Genomic DNA, 18,266 nt, shown 5'->3' on the forward strand with positions numbered 1-18,266 from the left:
TCAGTTCCTCTTCATGAGAAATCTTTTCTACAAAACACAGCCCAAATATATTATCGAAGTAGCCCTACTGACTACAGTTATTTTGTAATGTCAGTGATGCAAGCAAGCACTTTTCACAACAGTGAACCTGTCATACCAATCCACCATTTTAATCAAGTTACGATGACTTGAATTATAGGCGGAGTAATAAAGATCTCTTTAAGTTGTCACAACTTAACAGCAAAAATCTGGGTTTTCAAAAGACACAGTAAATTTTCTAATTGAAAATTATGTTTGGGAACACAGTTAGCAATAAAACCCTGTAAAGTGTATTGTTGTTACTTTCATAACTTGTTTAAAAGTAAACTCTTTCTTCATCTTCCACCCCCCGCTCTCATGTCCCCCAAGTCTTTAACTGAGAACATCAAGAAAACTGCTTATTTCTGGAAAGGCTTGTCTTATAGTCCTGCTTATGCATGCAGCTGCTTTGAAATCGTTCACCTGGCTCTTCGGTACCTTCCTTCCAACTGCAGGCAGGCAGGCAGGCAGGCAGGCAGGCAGGGCGTGGGGCTGCCAGCTCGATTGCTCATGACTAGTGTCATATGATACGTCAAAGATGGCTGAAGGGGAGAGTTGCACCGCATCTGCCGCGGAAATAAAAGAAGACTTTGAGATTATTGACAAAAACCAGATTCCTAATACGACTGAGTTGAAAAACGAGGAAAAAGAGAAAACGGAAGAAGCGAGGTGGTCTGCTCCTATCTTGTCGCTGGCCAAGAAAGCCTCTGAAAACTTAGCGCTGAGCTATGGCAACGCTGTGAAGTCTGCATCTTTGGTAGGATTCATATCCAAACCAGTCAGCAATGACAGCACAGCAAAAACAAGTATGGTTATGTTTATTTAGTAAACTTGCTTTTATGGTGCACAAATAAGTTTGCTCCCGTAAGTGCTGATGATTAGAGCCAGTGATGCATGATTATTACTCGGAATTTATTTTTTAAAATCTGATGCTGCAGGTTTTTATTTAAGCAAAATCATAAAAACAACACAGATGTAGAACTTAAAATTTATCGTAGTCAGAAGAATCCTAAATTCTTAATATATTTGGGAAAATTTACTTTAGTTTTGTGCAGTAGGCTTTGATTTGATTCCTTTTTCTCCCTCTCCCTTGAAGTTCACCTCCGCAGCAGCCTGACTGCACTCATAAGTGATCTAGTCCATTCATTATCCTTCCTAGGTGTGCTGGTTCAGAGAAGGGACTATACTGTACTTCTTGGATAGCTTTCATTTCAGAAAGTGGACAAGTGAACTAAGATATAGATTTGTTATAAATTAGTTTTTAACTATGCTAAAAATGCCTTCTATATAACCACAGCTTGCTTTATTAGACATCTACATTCACGGATATAGCAACCATACAGATTTACAGAACAGGTCTCTTAGAACTGAATTAAAAGGGCTTTAGTTGAATTCATATGGAAATTAAATCTCGGTGATATTCATAACATGGAAACAAGACCGTTCAAATGTAGCAGTAATTAGGCCTGGAGTCTTAAACTGCAGGCTCTCAGACTAGCACTTAATGGTTTTGGAGCAATGGAGCTCAGTTTTGCTAACTGATGCTGACCTTTTTGTTTTTAACGATATTACATATTCAAGTTGGAGTTTTGTGGGAATGAATTGTGACTGCATGGTGAAATATGCTACTGCTGATGGACTTGTTTATTTTTTTTGAAAAATTCCTCAATGTTGCATAGTCAGATTTTAAGCTTAATTCTGTCCTGAAAAAACTAGATTCTTGTCTTTCCCTGCATCTATAAGTCTCATGCCAAACTTCTCATAGATTTGTTTCCTGGAAGCCTGTCTTGAGCACCTGGGATCTAACCTGACAAGGGGCAGAATATCCCATTGTCTTCTGTTGCATTTGGAATAATGCTGTGAATAGATGTCACTCAAAACAACATACAGCATTTGGCAAGGGGTAGGGAATAAAATGTTCTCTTGCCTGAAATTGAGCTCCCACACTTCCTAGAACTTTTACCACAATCTTTCAGCTTCTTAACTGTAAAGTAAGGGAATACAACACTACCTCCCTACTATATACTATCTGAAGTATTCAGATAATATGTTGATGAGTTTTCTAGAAAATTCCATAAGAAAAAATCTGTTCATAACTTAGATATGAAATGTGAACAGGCACTAAATGGCCTATTCTGCCTATTCTACCTATTCATTATTACCTTTGACCAAGCACTATAAATTCAATTTAAAGCAGGTATTTTTAAGAAATAAGCTGAGGCCTGCAAGACCACTTGTGGAAAACTAGCAACTTGTTCCCTGCTGCCATCTTTTTCCAAAGATTTTGTAACCTCTACCTGCTACTTCAGATCTGTTGATCACATGTAAACTCTGCTGCACACCACGCAGTCAGTTGTACATACAGAAAGGCATATCATAAAACCAGCATCTGCCATTGAAGAAACTGTTCTGCCTTGCAGAGAAGGCCAGGAGCTACAAATCTAAAGAATACAAATCAAGAGAGACTTGCAGTCTTAAAGACTAAGAGATGGAGAACTGATAACTTTTCTTTGTGATTCAGTGTTTTCTGACTTCAAAGTGTGCTGAATAATTACAGTAAACAAGGCATGGGCCTTCAAAAAGATGTTAAAATGAATCTGTGAATTGAATGAGATATGAGGCTGTGTGACTGCATTCTTAAAGATTGCAGCATAATGTCTGTGATCTTTTGCACTTAGGTTAACCTGATTCCTAATCTTTGAGGTTTGGCTTTGGTAACGTGTCTAATACTTGTCTATTTTGCATGTACCAACTTGTACACAGTTTTGCAAAAGATATACTTGACTGTATAAATTTGCAACAGTCCAAAAAAGAATTGTTCAAGTAATTATTTAACTTAATACAAACCCTTCTTAAGACACTTCAATTTAAATTTGTGTTTGTAAAGAACATTTCATTCACAGTATTATTATTTTTTTTTTAAATCTTATGGATAATACAATACATGTAAATTGAGCAAGGTTCACAAGCAAAGTATTCCTGATAAAGTAAAAATTCAAATTCGGGAAACCATCAAAATAAGTTAGTGTTGCTACTGACACACCCCAATACCCAAAGAAAGTCACTGATTTTCTGTTTCTGCAGTCAGCTTTTTTCTGTTCCTGATGTGTAACCCACAATATTAACATCAAAATTCAAGATATTACAGCTCTTTTAATCCTCAGTCTCAAGACAGTATATGCAGTTTTGAGGCATCCACTACATTGGCTATAGTCATTGATTCAATAGGCTACTGAGAAAACAAGACTTTGTGTGCTTTGTGATTATTAAGACCAATTTAATTAGAATGACTCCCCGTTTTCACTCTTCAGGAAGAGTTTTGCTCGTTTTTAATCCTAAATTAACATCATGTGCACACAAAGGACGGTAATAATGAAAATTAGTACCGAAGGAGACCTTTGCATGGTGTTAGGAATAGTGTTAACAATCTTGTGTGTGACTGACACAGGGGCTCTACCTGTTAGACTTGGTCTTCTGTAACTGCTATTTCTGCAAGGGAGTATGACCATGTTTGATCCACAGGTGACAGCAGGATTCTCCTAATGCAACAGCGTTGGCTCAAAAGATGACTTAGATGACCACTGGTCTGCGGTTGGCAGCCTCTGTCAGAACCTGTTGTTGACTGGAAAAAAAAGCAGTAGCTGGCCGCCTGTTTTTGTCTCGCCCTCCTTCAGGTTTGGAGGAGGAGAGCCCGTTCCGCCGAGCGGGGCGGGGCGGAAGGGCGCCCGCCTCCCTGGGCGCAGGCACCGCCGCGCACCCCAAACTCTTTCTGAAATGGCGCCTGGCGCGGCGCGCGGCCAGCCTCGTCACGCTCGGTCTCGCGAGAGTTGCCGGGGCGGCGGTGCGTGCGCTGTTGCCGTGGTTAACGCGGGCGGGGAGGAGTCGCCTCAGCCCGCGGTGGGGGGCTGCCCTCTGGCCGCCGCCCGCGCAGGTCCCCCGCCGCCCCGGCAGGGCGCACAGCGCGGCCGCTGAGGCGGCGCTAGGCCCGGGGCGGCTGCCGCGACCCCCCGGGGGGCGGCGGGTGCTGGGAGCGGCAGGGCCGGGGCAGCGGCCCCGCTCCCCCCGGTGTCGGTTCTCGATCCGTGCGTACAGCGTGTTGGGTGTGGGGGGATTCACCCGCATCCTGTACCCAGCTCTTCTCAAGCCGTTCACCTCCGCAAGATGGAGACCGAGACGGGGAGGCAGCACTCCTGTCAGCGCTGTGCCAGGCCAGGAGGAGTGCGTTTCTAAACCCAGCTTTTCTTTCTCCACCCGTCTCCGCCCGCCCAGGTGCGCGATACCACGCCATGGAGGAGCGTGCCAACCTCATGAACATGATGAAGCTCAGTATCAAAATCCTGATCCAGTCGGCCCTGAGCCTGGGCCGGACCCTGGACTCCGACTTCCCTCCCCTGCAGCAGTTCTTCGTGGTGCTGGAGCACTGCCTCAAGCACGGGCTGAAAGGTGGGCACCTGCTCCCCGCGGCTGGTCCGGCTGCCTCGCTGGGGAGACAGATAAATGAGTCTGTGTCCTGTCTCGCTGTGTCCCCAGTTCGACTTCTGTATGACGTTAATACTGATCGCATACACCGTATCATGCTAATCAGTATTACAGATGTAACTATGTGGTTACCCTCTCATATACCCTGTATTTGGTGCCTCCTAAACTGTCAAAGTATTTTTAATACCCCCTTTTCGTTGACATATTAGGAGCTGGTGAAACAAAGTAGAACATAGACTAAAATTTGTAATTCTGGGGTTGGGAGCCTGTCACTTTTCCTCACAACTTCTCTGTATACTCCCTTTAGTGAAGAAGACTTTCATTGGACAGAACAAATCGTTTTTTGGTCCTTTGGAGCTAGTGGAAAAACTTTGTCCTGAAGCATCGGATATAGCAACTAGTGTTAAAAATCTGCCGGAGTTGAAGTAAGTTGATTGTTGAGGATGATGCATTTCACTTATACTGCTGGGAAAAAGAATCCTTAATGTAGTCTCTCACCTTCCTTAATGAGATCTTGTTCCCAAAGAGAAATATCAGGTATACAGGAGGCATTGACTTCTCCAAGAGATAAGGAGGATATCTCAAAATACTCAATGCTTCTGATTCAAACAATGCTGTCAGATTAAAAACATCGTTTGGAAACTTCTATAACCTTGCTAAAAATAACCGTAAAGTCTTCACAGATATTTTCTTTCCTCTTCTTTCCGTCACTTTTATGACTTCGTGTCATTTTGTGCATATGCTAGTAGTATATCGTTTGGGTAATTCAGGATGATGGGAAGAGACTAGTTTTAATGCTAGGATGCATCAATAGTTGGGTTATGGTGGTAGTTGAAAATATATATGTCTTTCCAAGTTAGGAAGACTTCACAATATATTTTCCCTTTGGTGAAGCAATGGGATATACCTAAATGCTTCTGTATTCTAGAGACAACACTTCATTTCCCCACGTTTTTTTTTAAATTTTTGTGGTTTCTTTAAGTAAATAACTCCCTTTGTAAAGGAAGAATTTTGAATTACACAAATCTACTTAATGAAATGCTTTGTTTTTACCAAAACATGCAACTTTTTATTTTAGGACTGCTGTGGGAAGAGGAAGGGCTTGGCTTTATCTAGCACTCATGCAAAAGAAACTGGCAGATTATCTCAAAGTACTCTTGGACCACAAGCATCTATTAAGGTAACGCTACAGACATACGTAGATTGTATTCATTGAATCACTGAAACCTTGCATTGCTGTAGTAAGAAGTCATTAATTGACTGGTTTAACTTTAAGCTTGTTCTTGCAACCTGCAGGGCAGCAAGTTGTTCATTGTTTTTGCAGTGAACCTACAGAGGAGCAAGTAGAGTATCTTCTGTGAGAGTTCTGTATCTTCTGCCTTGTGCAATAAATTAGTGAGAAGGGGCTGATCAGCTGAGCTTTATAAGGGCTACATTACTGTTTATATGATTTCAGTGATGGAAGTACTATTATAATTGTTTGATGTACAGTGATGCCTTATAATATTTCTTCTAGTGAATTTTATGAACCTGATGCACTGATGATGGAGGAGGAAGGAGCAGTCATTGTCGGTCTGCTAGTTGGACTGAATGTTATTGATGCAAACCTTTGCTTGAAAGGAGAAGACTTGGACTCCCAGGTGAAGATTAAAGCTTAAATAATATCAGTCAGTATAAGATTCTAGTAGAATTAAGCACATCCATAAATACTTTACTGAAACGGGTCCAGAATTCTGTCCAGAATGTCCTGTGTTGAAACTTGTCATGCTTTCCACGTTGAGTCAAGAAAAAGTACATAAGGATTCATCTCTTTAAGTAGCAGTTTATGGAAATGCTGTCAAAACTAATGACTGCTAGGAAACTGAGCACACTGAATATGGTTACTTTGATGCTTTTATGACAAACACTAGCTTGTATGTTTGCTTCAGCTAGGAAGAATATAGGTATTATCTGTCTCTCTAAACTTGAACTTCAGATTTTTACCTTTTTCCAAATACAAAGTAATGCCTGCTGCTATGCAGAATTGCACTGTGAAGGTGTGTTAATATCTTAAATATTTTTTTCAGGTTGGAGTGATTGATTTTTCCTTGTACCTTAAGGAAACACAGGATAGTGATGGCAAACAGTATGTATGGTGAATTAGTGATTCTAAATTGTTATGTTTTTTGTAGAACAAACTTGTCAGACCGTCTGTGGGAGCATATGAGTGCTAGAGATCTCAAACTCTTTTAATCATCCAAACAAGAGAATCCAAAATAGATTTTGTTAGTTAAACAAAAGTACTAACTTTCAAAGGTTGAGCCCATGGTAGTTTTAAGTACAATACAGTGTGGAGAGTTTGCGTCTTGAGCTGGGACCAAATTAAAAGCCCCAAAAATTTTAGGTTGCGTTTTTAATGGGTTTTAGGAGGCATGATCTGCGAGGTCACCCACTACTAAACCACTGCTTTGTTTCTAAGCACTGTTTCAGAAACACTCTCAATTAAGTAGCTGTCTTTGTGGGAGAGATCAGTTATGGAGCAAAAAAAGTACTTTTAGGTGAAATGTTAGGTGCATTAGAGACTGCAGCTCTCAGCATCACTGTATCTAGAAGCCCTGTAGTGAATGGAGAGGACTTCATAGTTTGCATGCTTCCTGCACTTCAGAGCACTTTACTGTTTAATTGCTTCATCTCCCTAGTGCTACGGGTCTAGCTCAGGCACAAGTGTTTTTATAAGAAAAGGAGAAAAGGTTTGAACTCAGTTTGCAAGTCTGTGCTGAAAACTCCAGTACAAACTAACACTTTAGAATGAAGGAGTTTCTTCTCAATCAATAAATTCTCATTTTTACAACTAGAGATGGAGGGATTACAGCTGTCCTTGACCAGAAGCATTATGTGGAAGAACTTAACCGACATCTAAGGTGGGATTTTCATCTATTCTAATGTGCAAACACTTGTCCTGTTTAGCTTTTCCAGTATGGCTTTGAATGTCTCTGCTGTCAGTCTTGTAGATTTTTGTCTGACATTGAAAGGCCTTTTCTGATTATATCCCAAAATCTTAGTTTCATTTTGTAATCTTACTCTTCTGATGGCATATGCAATGCAGAAAACAAGTCTGTGTAGTAATAGTTAACTTTTTTTGAGACTTATTAGTGATTAACAGAAGATTTTGGAGCTACTTTTTAAAGAGAAAAATATTACAAGTGCATCTGGAAATTCATTCTTTAGAGGAAGAGTCTCTGTTCTTCCCCCATACGTTGCTCAGTGGGAGGAGCAGGCCTCGCTTACCCTCTTGAACATCAGAGAGGTGTTAAGACTGCAAAAGCTAAGCCAGAACAGGGCTGCCAACTAATACAGTAAGCTGCCAACTGTAGGCAAATGCATGGTCCTCTCAGAGCTTAAGAGGGACAATTGTCTTTCCTCTGAGTTTTTTGCCAGCGCACCAAAGTATTTCATTGTTAACAAATGCAAGATGGTAAAAGTATGATTGGGGCTGGGAATAAATGTTGAACACTGGCACTTATTTTGTTTTTATGCATCTCTCTTCCTTGCTGCAGTTGCACGGTTGCAGATCTTCAGAACAAAATCGACTGTTTAGAAAAGACCAATTCAAAACTCCAGGAAGAGGTTTGTGTCTGGTCTGTTAAATATTTCTCATAGCTCTCTTCCATCAGAAGCAAAACTCCCTAAGAATATACCCTAGGCCTAATATTTGAGTTGATACTAATGAAGTATGGGGGCCTGGTAGGACTGGCATGAGTTGGCACATGGGAAAAGCTCTGTGGAAAGCTTCTACTTAGTTAGTTGTTAAAATGCTTTTGGGCACCTGTTTGTTAGACAGGTTTCCTTAATGAACTTTTTTATCTTGCAATGGTGTCTCCACCCAAAAGTAATCCTACCACTGTAAGGAACATGATTGTCCTTCTTCCTTCTGCACGTACACATGTGTATATATTTGTCATGTGAGTTAAATGGAACTTGAAAAAAGAGAAGGAAAAGAATCACCCTTCAATTAAGAAATCTTTCCTAGCTGGGAACTGAAATAGAATCCAGCAGTATGCATTATAATGGTTGTTTTGGTTTTTGTTGTTGTGGTAGTCGTGTTTTACTGTTTGTGTATATTATTGTCTATAGCAGTTCAGAGTGTATCTGTGTAGTCCAATTTCCAATACTTTTTAGGGTATCTCCACTTGAAAATGCCGTAAGGTTCCACTAGTGAATGTCAACCCTGACTTGCTATATGACTTCTAGTTCATACCAGAATGAATACCACAGATCTGTGGTGGATTTTAGCCTTTTACACCAGGATGCATTTCTTTGCACAGTTAATATTTAAAAATAATTGATGAGGGCGTGAAGCAGAATTCAAGTGAACAAATGTTGGTGGGCTTATTAATTTAGGCTGTACAGTGAGTATGGCTGCAAAAGGGTCAGGCAGCTTCTGGGGAGAATGAAAGGGACAAAGGGGAAGTGAGCAGCACACCTGCACACTTTAGAATTCCTCCAGCATGCTTGCGCAGTAATTAAATATAGATATGTTCTCTTTGTAAACAGCTTGCAGCAGCAACTGACCGAATTGGATCACTTCAGGAAGAGCAGCAGCAGTTAAAACAACAAAATGAATTAATTCGTGAACGGAGTGAAAAAAGTGTAGAGGTGGGACACCTATTTAAAGATTATGAGGATCCTTAAACTAAGTGATCTCTTTTGATCAACTGTAGTTAGTGCTCTCAAAAGCACTTTGAACTGGAATGCTAAGTACAATTTAGTATGCTACTGTGTAGATCACTGGTTTTGTGTGTAGTATGCACAGGCGCTGGATTTTGCTGTTCTGTACTACACACTTAAACATATACTTGCAGAAGGGAGAAAGCATTAAAAGTATTAGAATGGTTTCCTTTTAATTTTACTCTATTCTTTGAAATTTCAGCTTATTAACATTTGCCAGCTTATTAATTGTAAAATAGTGGGATTTTACTTGAAATAGCACATAGAAATATTGTGTTACACACAAGAACTTAAAGCATACTTTAGATACATAGCTTTGTAATCTTATGTGGCTTTTTTGCTGATGTTGCTTGTAGGTGACAAAAGAGGATACAAAAGTAGAATTGGATACATACAAGCAGTCACGCCAGGGTCTTGATGAAATGTACAGTGATGTTTGGAAGCAGTTGAAAGAAGAAAAAAAAATTAGGCTGGTAAGGAAACTTAACTACAGAAAGTGAAATGAAAGATACAGGATTCTGCATACTTTAAGGTAGCATTACAAATATAAGATGTATACTGTGCACTTTTTGCAGCTATTCAGAATTCATAAAGGAATTGCAAGCAAGATGCTGGACATTGGTTGTTAACACTGTCTGTAAAGAACTGGAAATCTGAGCTTTTGGAATGCTGAAAATAAAACATCTTCCTCTGTTTAAGAACCTACCAGCATTATTATAGCTGACACTAAGATCAAAACACAAAGAGAGGCAACTGTCTTTATGGAGGAAGATATGGTATATGCACAACAGTCACTTCCACAGTGAAATGCTAATTAGTGACTGGTGAAGGGGCTGCCCAGAGTTGCTGAAGCTTATGGCTCTAAGTCAACCCAACTCCAGCTGCCAGGAGAAGTGCTTCATTTCACAGGCCGCTAAGTTACACACTGAGCTCTACACTTCCTGCCAGCAGATCTGCGCCCTTGCCCTGATCTGGAGAGCTGAAGTAGTATTTTGGTCTTACTAACTTAATGTATTATTTGAGACCTAACTCCTCTGTAAAATCATAGTTCAGTATTATCTCACAGTAATACATAGTTTGTGTATGGGGTTATATGGGTTTTGGAAATGGTTATCCCTGACATATAACTACATAGCAGTAACTAGGAAATCTCTTTGTAAGGAACTAGAGAAAGAGTTGGAGCTACAAATTGGAATGAAAACAGAAATGGAAATTGCCATGAAACTTCTGGAAAAAGATACTCATGAAAAACAAGACACTTTAGTTGCACTTCGCCAACAGTTAGAAGAAGTGAAGGCTATTAACTTGCAGATGTTTCACAAATCTCAGGTATGTACATAGTGGAGAATAAAAAGAACAGCTGTAGTGGTGGTCTTCTACACATTAATTGTGCACTAGGGATGCATATGCACTTATATGCATCTGAAGTAATACTTAGATGCAACAATTTCCTTAAAAATATCTATCTTAAAACTGTTAATTTTTTTTTATTATGCTTTAGTATTGGTATTATATTGGGTATGTTTGGAAAGAAAGGGGGTTTCCTTGAGTATGCTGGGTAGTGTGCCATAGGATCATGCAGCAAATACTGAGACAAATGGAGAGCTCTCACAGGGGAGAAGGTGTTTATATAATCGTTTAGGTTGGAAAAGACCCTTAAGATCATCGAGTCCAACCATTAACCTAGCACTGCCAAGTCCACCACTAAACCATGTCCTCGAGCACCACGTCTACCTGGCTTTTAAATACCTCCAGGGACGGGGACTCGACCACTTCCCTGGGCAGCCTGTGCCAGTGCCTGACAATAATTTCGGTGAAGATATTTTTTTCTAATATCCAACCTAAACCTCTCCTGGCGCAACTTGAGGCCGTTTTCTCTCATCCTATTGCTTGTTACTTGGTAGAGGAGACTGACCTCCACCTCACTACAGCCTCCTTTCAGGCAATTGTAGAGAGTGATAAGGTCTCCCCTCAGCCTCCTCTTCTCCAGGCTAAACAACCCCAGCTCCCTCAGCTGCTCCTCATAAGACTTGTGCTCCAGACCCTTCACCAGCTTCGTTGCCCTCCTCTGGACATGCTCCAGCACCTCGATGTCCTTCTTGTAGTGAGGGGCCCAAAACTGAACACAGTACTCGAGGTGTGGCCTCACCAGTGCCGAGTACAGGGGCACTATCGCCTCCCTGGTCCTGCTGGTCACACGATTCCTGATACAAGCCAGGATGCTATTGGCCTTCTTGGCCACCTGGGCACGCTGCTGGCTCATATTCAGCTGGCTGTTGACCAGCACTCCCAGGTCCTTTTCTGCCAGGCAGCTCTCCAGCCACTGTTCCCCAAGCCTGTAGCGTTGCCTGGGGTTGTTGTGACCCAAGTGCAGGACCTGGCACTTGGCCTTGTTGAATCTCGTATGATTGGCCTCAGCCCATCCATCCAGCCTGTCCAGATCAACAGGCTCTACAGAGGTAGAGCCTTCCTTCCCTCCAGCAGATCAATGCTCCCACCCAACTTGGTGTCATCTGCAAACTTACTGAGGGTGCACTCGATCCCCTCGTCCGGGTCATTGATAAAGATATTAAACAGAACTGGCCCCCAGCCCTGGGGAACACCACTTGTGACCGGCCGCCAACTGGATTTAACTCCATTCACCACAACTCTTCGGGTCCGGCCATCCAGACAGTTTTTTGCCCAGCAAAGAGTACGCCCATCCATGCCATGAGCAGCCAGATTGCAAGGGTCCTTCGTTCTAATCACTTAGTGATCAGTCTTTAAAAATTTTCTTACTGCAGCCAAGAACTGTCTTGCTTCTCCTTCCCATCTGTGTTGTCTTGCTTTTCACCTGCACCACATTTAACACTGTTTACCATAGAAAGCAACAGTAAGCCTCTCTAAACTTATAGAAAACTATCAGTTATTTTTGTCTATCTATCTCCTGTAGTCTGTACCCAAATGGTCAGCTGAGTGCTACGGCCAGTGGAAAGGCAACACTGGATCTGGGGAGGGAGGAACTCTGTGGTCAGGCTGGCCTCTGGAGCCACCAGAAAGTTGTTGCATTGGTTTAGGTATTTTTGTTATACCCCCTTTAGCATAAGACCTGGCTCTCCAGATGTCAGATGGTTAGAGAAGTAAAATGAAAAGCCTTTTGCTTTCTGGGCCTGTCTGCCTTCCTCAGTATCTTCCCTACCCGCGCAGTTTTTAGAGTTTACTTTCCCCATTGTTTGTGTCATAGATATTGCAGGGGTTTGGGGATGTTTTTGTTGTTTTTTTTGTTGTTTGGGTGGGTTGTGGTGTTTTGTCTCGTTTTTGGTTTTGTTTTTTTTTTTTCAATTGGACAAAAAATACACTGATAGGCATTTCTACAAGGAAGTGAGTAGTAGTGTTCACACAAAATATACAGAGCTTGTCTCCATTAATAATATAGGAGTTTAACTAGACTGCTCCTCCCATATCTGGTGCCAGAAATCCAGAGGGGATTTCTCTCACTTTCTATGGGCTGTTTCCTGATGCCCATTCAAGCTTTATCCAGGCCTTTGCCTCCTTCACAGATGCATGGAAACTTGCAAGGCCATGGGGCAATGGCCAGTGAAACCCCAGTGCTGAGGTATGCCTTTGCTTTCAAAAGCAGTATTTATTTTGGGTTTCTTTTGGTGTTTTTTTTTTTCTTCCTGGTTCCATGCCCACTGAGTGCAGTTGTTACATTTAAATCATAATTGATATTCTTATCCTGTCAATTTAATCTGATAATTTCTTTTTTCAAACTCGTTTCTAAAGAGAAGATTTTTGGCTTGTAGCTGATCTCATAGGTCAAAACTTAGTACAGTTAAGCCTTTTTCTGAGTTCTTAACAAAACAAGTTGAGGAATATCTGCTCTGGCATTATCGGCGTTTTGTTTGTACATTCCAGTTAGACCAGGCATGGCCCATAATAAGCTAAACATTGTTTATCTAGTGGCAGACTTCATTAAACACTAACACGTTATGCTTTAGAAAACTAAAATGTATTACCTGGAATATCTATTCACTTATTCCTACAGAATGCAGAGTATTCATTACAACAGAAAACAGAAGCAATATCCTCTTTTGAAGGAAAAACAAATGAGATGATGTCCTCTATGAAACAAATGGAAGAGAGGTAAGAATTACACGCTCAAAAAGTCAACGCTGAAATCAGCAGAAAGTTTCCAACTGAAACCTTTATACCATGACCTTCCGTACGCCTCCTATGGACATTTGGGCATGTGTGCCAGCATAATGTTTTCCCAGGCAAATATGGCCATAATTGACACATTCGAAAACCATAGCTCTTTCCATAGGCAGGCTGTTTAAAAACATGTTGACTTTAGTTTAAGAACAGGTATGACTCTTGCTTTGGGGTTGTTTTTTGCAGAAGCAGTTGCTTTCAAAAGCAATTTTTTTCTCCACCAGCATTTTCAGTTCAAGCTTTTATAAAGATCTGTATGGTAAATCTAAAAGAACAAAATGAGAGGGTGTAGGTAAGAAGTATGTGAATTGACAACAAATGTACATGTTCCTTACTTTGTAGATTGCAGCATGCAGAAAAGGCAAGGCAGGCTGCGGAAGAAAGATGCAACAAGATGAAGCAAGAGCTTGCTGGCAGGCTTGACACTTGTCGGCAACAGATGTCTCAGCTGGATAGCAAATGGTATTAAATCTGATCAGGTGTTTTTCCTTCCCTTCTGTCATTTCTTTAAGAAATGCTTCCTGCTCCTTTTGTGCTAAGATCTAAAGAGGGGTAGGTTTGAATTATGTTGGGTTCAGCAAGTATTGACAGAAATATGCAAGATCTAGGAAGGCGCTTCTGTAAAGTGCGCAGTTAGCATGAGGATTTTGAAATGCTTTTTCCAGAACATCCAATTTAGAGCACAGAGTGCCGGTAGAAATCTGGTCATTCTGACTAGCAATGGAGCTTTCAATTGCTTTTTTACTAAATCAGGAGATAGACCTGGTCATGCTTGTAGGCTGAGCATGTAAGTGTCTGTCATCCAAATGGATTGGGGTTTTTGGAGGGGTTTAGGGAGTGTCCTGGTGTTCTTAGGGAATGTTAATCCTCTAAAGATTTCTAATACCTATAGAAAATACTTATTTCACTGTTCAGACTTCAGGGTAGAGTGTCATTTTAAAATACGGCTGTTTAAACACAGGTAGTCAAATATGTCCTTGTGGGAACTGGTTTTGGTTTTTTGGTTTGGGGTTTTTTTTCTTCTATTTTCTTCTAGCCATTCATTGCTGCTTGTTTTCTGTGACCTGAAAATGCTAATACACTTTTTGATGTCTGCTGCCATAACATCCCCGTTCTTTCCTTTCCCAGAACACCACTCTAGTTTTTGCCCTCTTTTGGACAAGGTTTCTTCTTAAGTGCTATAGGATATTTTTCTGCTATAGGGTTTCTTAGAATGAATTATTTTTAAATAGCTCAACTCTGGAAAAGGAGTTAAAATCTGAAAAGGAACAGAGACAAACTTTGCAAAGAGAACTACACCAAGAGAAGGATGCTACCACTCTGCTTAAAACAGAATTGCAACAAATGGAAGGCCTAAAAAAGGTATGCACAGTGCAAACGTGCCCAGTGCTCAGGATTAAAGCTGACTTTAGAACCAGTGTTCAGGATTAAAGCTGACTTAGAACCAGTGCGATGTTTGCATCTGTAGTAATTTCTTCTGTACCACTCTCCTCCTCTGAGTGGTTTCAAAACCTTGGCTGACGTAATGCAAGTCTGCACGTGACGCCAAGAGAAGGAACTTGGAGCAATATAGGGCTCAAGCAATGAAAATAGCTTAGCTAGAGGTGGCTGAGGAGGTTTCTGTCTGCCCTGCCTTAGCTGTGCAAGTGTCTGAGCCATTCGTCAGTCAGCAGCTGAAGCTGAGGTGGGATAGCTGGGGACAAAAAGCTCATCAGCTGTCCCATGGTGAGATACCCCTGCTCAGGTAGGACATGGCAAATTCAGAGCTTTCAGTCACTGTGTGAAGTCTTTCAACTGCATGTAGTAAAATAGGAACCCGTTTTCAAGCATTCAAAACAACTGAATGCGATTTATTTTTCACGCATGAACATTCTTATTGATCTAAAGAGAATTTGCTCCTGTGTATCGGGCAGTTTAGATTTTGGAGGCACAATTGTACAGCAGTATCTGTCTATATGCTCATGTGTGGGCATAGGACTGCTGCATTCTAGCTATGTTCAAGGACTTTGAAAGCCTGAAAATCTTCCTCTCTTTCTGGTAAATACGGGTAAATGATTTCATTGTGCTCTACAGGAACCATGGGTAGTTCCCTCATGTAATTCTAAACATCAAGCCTTAGAAATAGGTAGCTTTGTAAAGGACCTTATTCTTGTGAACTGCTTGGGTAGTTTGGATAGACTGTCTGATCTAGGTTATAGGTCAAACCTGGCGCACATAAAATTTGATGTTTGTGCTTAATTTTATAGGAACTGAGAAAACTGCAAGATGAGAAGCAGCAGTTAGAGAAAGTCTGTGAGGAGCAGGAGCAAGCTCTTCAGGAAATGGGACTTCATCTCAGCCAGTAAGTTCTGGGAACTGAACTCCTGTAAGTGACGTAACCTGGAGGATGGAGTATCAAACTAATACAGATAACTTTAAAATGCATCCAGTTATAAAAAGCAACAAACATGAGAATTTTAGGAGGCATTTACTATGCATGGGAAACTAAACAGCCATGAAATAAAAGTGAGGGAAGGTCCTTGCATGAGTAAGCTGGCTGAGATGGCAAACAATACAGGAAATGCGCTGTTCTTACAGTGGCACTGTGGCTTTCCCACATTCTTCTGAATATACTGAAAAGGGGGCAAAGCCTGAGGTGACAGAGCTTCCTAGCGAGACTGAGCGGTTCGGAGTTGTAACAGGAAGCTGACTGAAGAATTAGAGTTTAGACTCAGTGGCTGGACACTGGAATGGCAGGTAAAATTGAACACAGCTAAATGTAAAGTCATGCAGAGGGAATTATTTTCTTTTTTCCAGATCAAAGTTAAAGATGGAAGATATTAAAGAAGTAAATAAAGCGCTAAAGGTAATCTACATCCCGTGGATATTCTGACTGAGCATATGCATTTCATTTAACACCTTCAAATTTCACCACGGTTATCCTACTTTAAAAGATAGCTTTTGAAAAATACCAACAATGTTGGTAAACTGCCTTTGAATTTTTATTTTATAAATTTATTTGTAGCTACAGTGAGGTTTTCATTCCCATTTTCTAGGGTCATACCTGGCTGAAGGATGATGAAGCAACTCACTGCAAGCAATGTGAAAAGGAATTCTCTATCTCAAGAAGGAAGGTAGTGGTGTTCAGTGAATTTTTTCCTTTTTTCTGTGACAAAACAAAAGTTGTGCTGTCATATAGTTCGCTAGGGAAGACTGACGCTGCTTCAGTTCCAGATCTTGTTGGCATGATAACTCCATAGAGAAGTAATTCGGTACTTCCTGTCCTAAAAATAACGTTCTGCTCGGGCCCTTTCCTCGGTAGGGACCTGCTGTGGGATGTGTGCTCTCACGATGTGGTTCATCCCCCTTCCCTGGTGAGCTGCATGCAGCGAGGACTGGACGCTGGCAGGCCATGCTGTGCCTTTCAGTCGCAGGGGACTACTGCCGGGGTCCTGCTCCGTGGTTCGGGACAGCTCGGTGTGCCTGCGCGGGGCACCTGGCAGCCCAGGCACCAGAGCCAGGCCTGCGCACGCTTCTCTGAAGGCCTGGGCTTGACTGCGCGGTGCCCCCACCCGGGGTGGGCCGGAGAGCTGGGAAAGGGCAGCAGGGCCGCACCTCCAGCCCCTGGCCAGGCCTGCTCCGCCTGCGAGCCAGGACGAGCAGCTCCTGGGCCTGGAGGGAAGCCGGGCCGTGCAGGGATCGCACCGTAGCCCTCTACACAGGGCCGGGAGTGCTGCTGGGAGGGTGGGGCCGGTTGGGAGGCGGAGGATGAAGTCAGTAGACTCCAAAATCTTGTGTGAGGTCTGATTTCTCTCTGCCCGATGCTCAGTTTTAGGCAGCTGTGCTTATTGTAACTCTCTGTTTGTAGCATCACTGCAGAAACTGTGGGGACATCTTCTGCAACACCTGTTCCAGTAATGAACTTGCACTGCCATCGTACCCTAAACCTGTCCGTGTCTGTGATACTTGTCACACTTTACTACTTCAGCGGTGTTCATCTAATTCCTCCTAAGGCTTTCATAACCTCAACAGGACCACTTTAACATTGGAAAAGTAGCCATTATTTTTTTAATTCTGAACTCCGGGCGTCTTCTGTGCAGCAGACTGTCTGGTCTCTAGTATTTTCCACCGTAAGACAGAGCAGTGTAAAATAACGTGTAGGGATTATGCAAGCTAATGTTTCTCCAACTGGAATAATTAAGAAAATTAAATCAACTGTAATTTCCCTTAAAGCTCTATTTGAAACTAAACTGCAAATTGACTTTTCTGATTTTTATAGGTATTTGTAATAAAATTTGTATATGCATTTCTACACTTATTTGATCCCTCTAGATGTTGCTGTCTTTCTGCACATTGACTTCAGCTCCTCTGTTTTCACTGTAGGTGCTCCTGTCTCACTGGCTAGTATACAGTTTTGTATTCGCTCCCAGTACAGAGAAAAGTCAATAGAAAGAGCTTTATGATGAGTATCAATGAATGTGCCTTCAGTTCACTGCAGTCACTTGTTCTGGAAGTCACTGTGACTACAGTACAGTAGTTACACAATAAAGCCTTTTGCAAAAACTGAAAGCACGACTGAAGTTCTGATTTTTAACAGCTGTCAGCCACAGATCCTGGAAGAGAATGTTCTTGTACTGCCTCACATGTCGAGGGTTTAAGCTGGAGATACCAACGTGCATCTACAATCCCTGATCAACATGTGTGTGCTCACTGTATTCTGCTGAAAGGTTCCAGATAAAGCCAAGGCACTGCAGCAGTAACAAACTGCTTCCATACTTCCCCAGGTAAAACAGCAGACAGGGCCCCCAGCCTGCTGGGACACAGCAGGACAGTTGCTCAGAGCAGCTGCC

General features: G+C 41.8%; 1 protein-coding gene and 1 long non-coding RNA gene across 3 annotated transcripts in view; one reads left to right on the plus strand and one right to left on the minus strand.

The window, feature by feature from the left end:
• LOC148056182 (uncharacterized) overlaps positions 1–4,347 on the minus strand; it is a 24,834-nt gene extending 20,487 nt beyond the window's left edge. Inside the window, exons 1-2 of the long non-coding RNA XR_015703863.1 lie at positions 3,515–4,347; positions 481–623 (exon numbers count right to left, since the gene is read on the minus strand). This is a non-coding gene — a long non-coding RNA (uncharacterized LOC148056182). The remainder of the gene's footprint in view (positions 1–480; positions 624–3,514) is intronic.
• RUFY1 (RUN and FYVE domain containing 1) lies at positions 596–17,734 on the plus strand. Of its 2 annotated transcripts, none has more exons than XM_009471576.2 (18): positions 596–863; positions 4,327–4,500; positions 4,844–4,961; positions 5,615–5,716; positions 6,053–6,176; positions 6,603–6,661; positions 7,371–7,436; positions 8,073–8,142; positions 9,070–9,171; positions 9,600–9,716; positions 10,405–10,572; positions 13,271–13,368; positions 13,780–13,899; positions 14,670–14,799; positions 15,684–15,778; positions 16,234–16,282; positions 16,473–16,550; positions 17,285–17,734. In XM_009471576.2, the coding sequence occupies exons 1-18, from the start codon at positions 596–598 to the stop codon at positions 17,426–17,428; spliced, it is 2,082 nt and encodes a 693-aa protein (XP_009469851.1). In that variant the 3' UTR covers positions 17,429–17,734. The 2 variants fall into 2 exon arrangements, with proteins under 2 accessions (XP_009469851.1, XP_087609894.1); XM_087753768.1 differs by having other exon boundaries at positions 679–814.
• The last annotated feature ends 532 nt before the right edge of the window (positions 17,735–18,266 follow it).

The sequence above is a fragment of the Nipponia nippon genome, unplaced genomic scaffold, assembly GCF_047370975.1.
Source record: "Nipponia nippon isolate SJK-2023a ecotype South Korea unplaced genomic scaffold, ASM4737097v1 scaffold_17, whole genome shotgun sequence".
NCBI lineage: Eukaryota > Metazoa > Chordata > Aves > Pelecaniformes > Threskiornithidae > Nipponia > Nipponia nippon.

Bases quoted from the DNA above. Each gene is read 5' to 3' on its own strand.
- RUFY1 (XM_009471576.2), top strand. From the start codon at position 596: ATGGCTGAAGGGGAGAGTTGCACCGCATCTGCCGCGGAAATAAAAGAA. The intron at 864-4,326 runs GTATGGTTATGT...CCGCCCGCCCAG, and splicing joins TGACAGCACAGCAAAAACAA to GTGCGCGATACCACGCCATG. The intron at 13,900-14,669 runs GTATTAAATCTG...ATTTTTAAATAG, and splicing joins TCTCAGCTGGATAGCAAATG to CTCAACTCTGGAAAAGGAGT.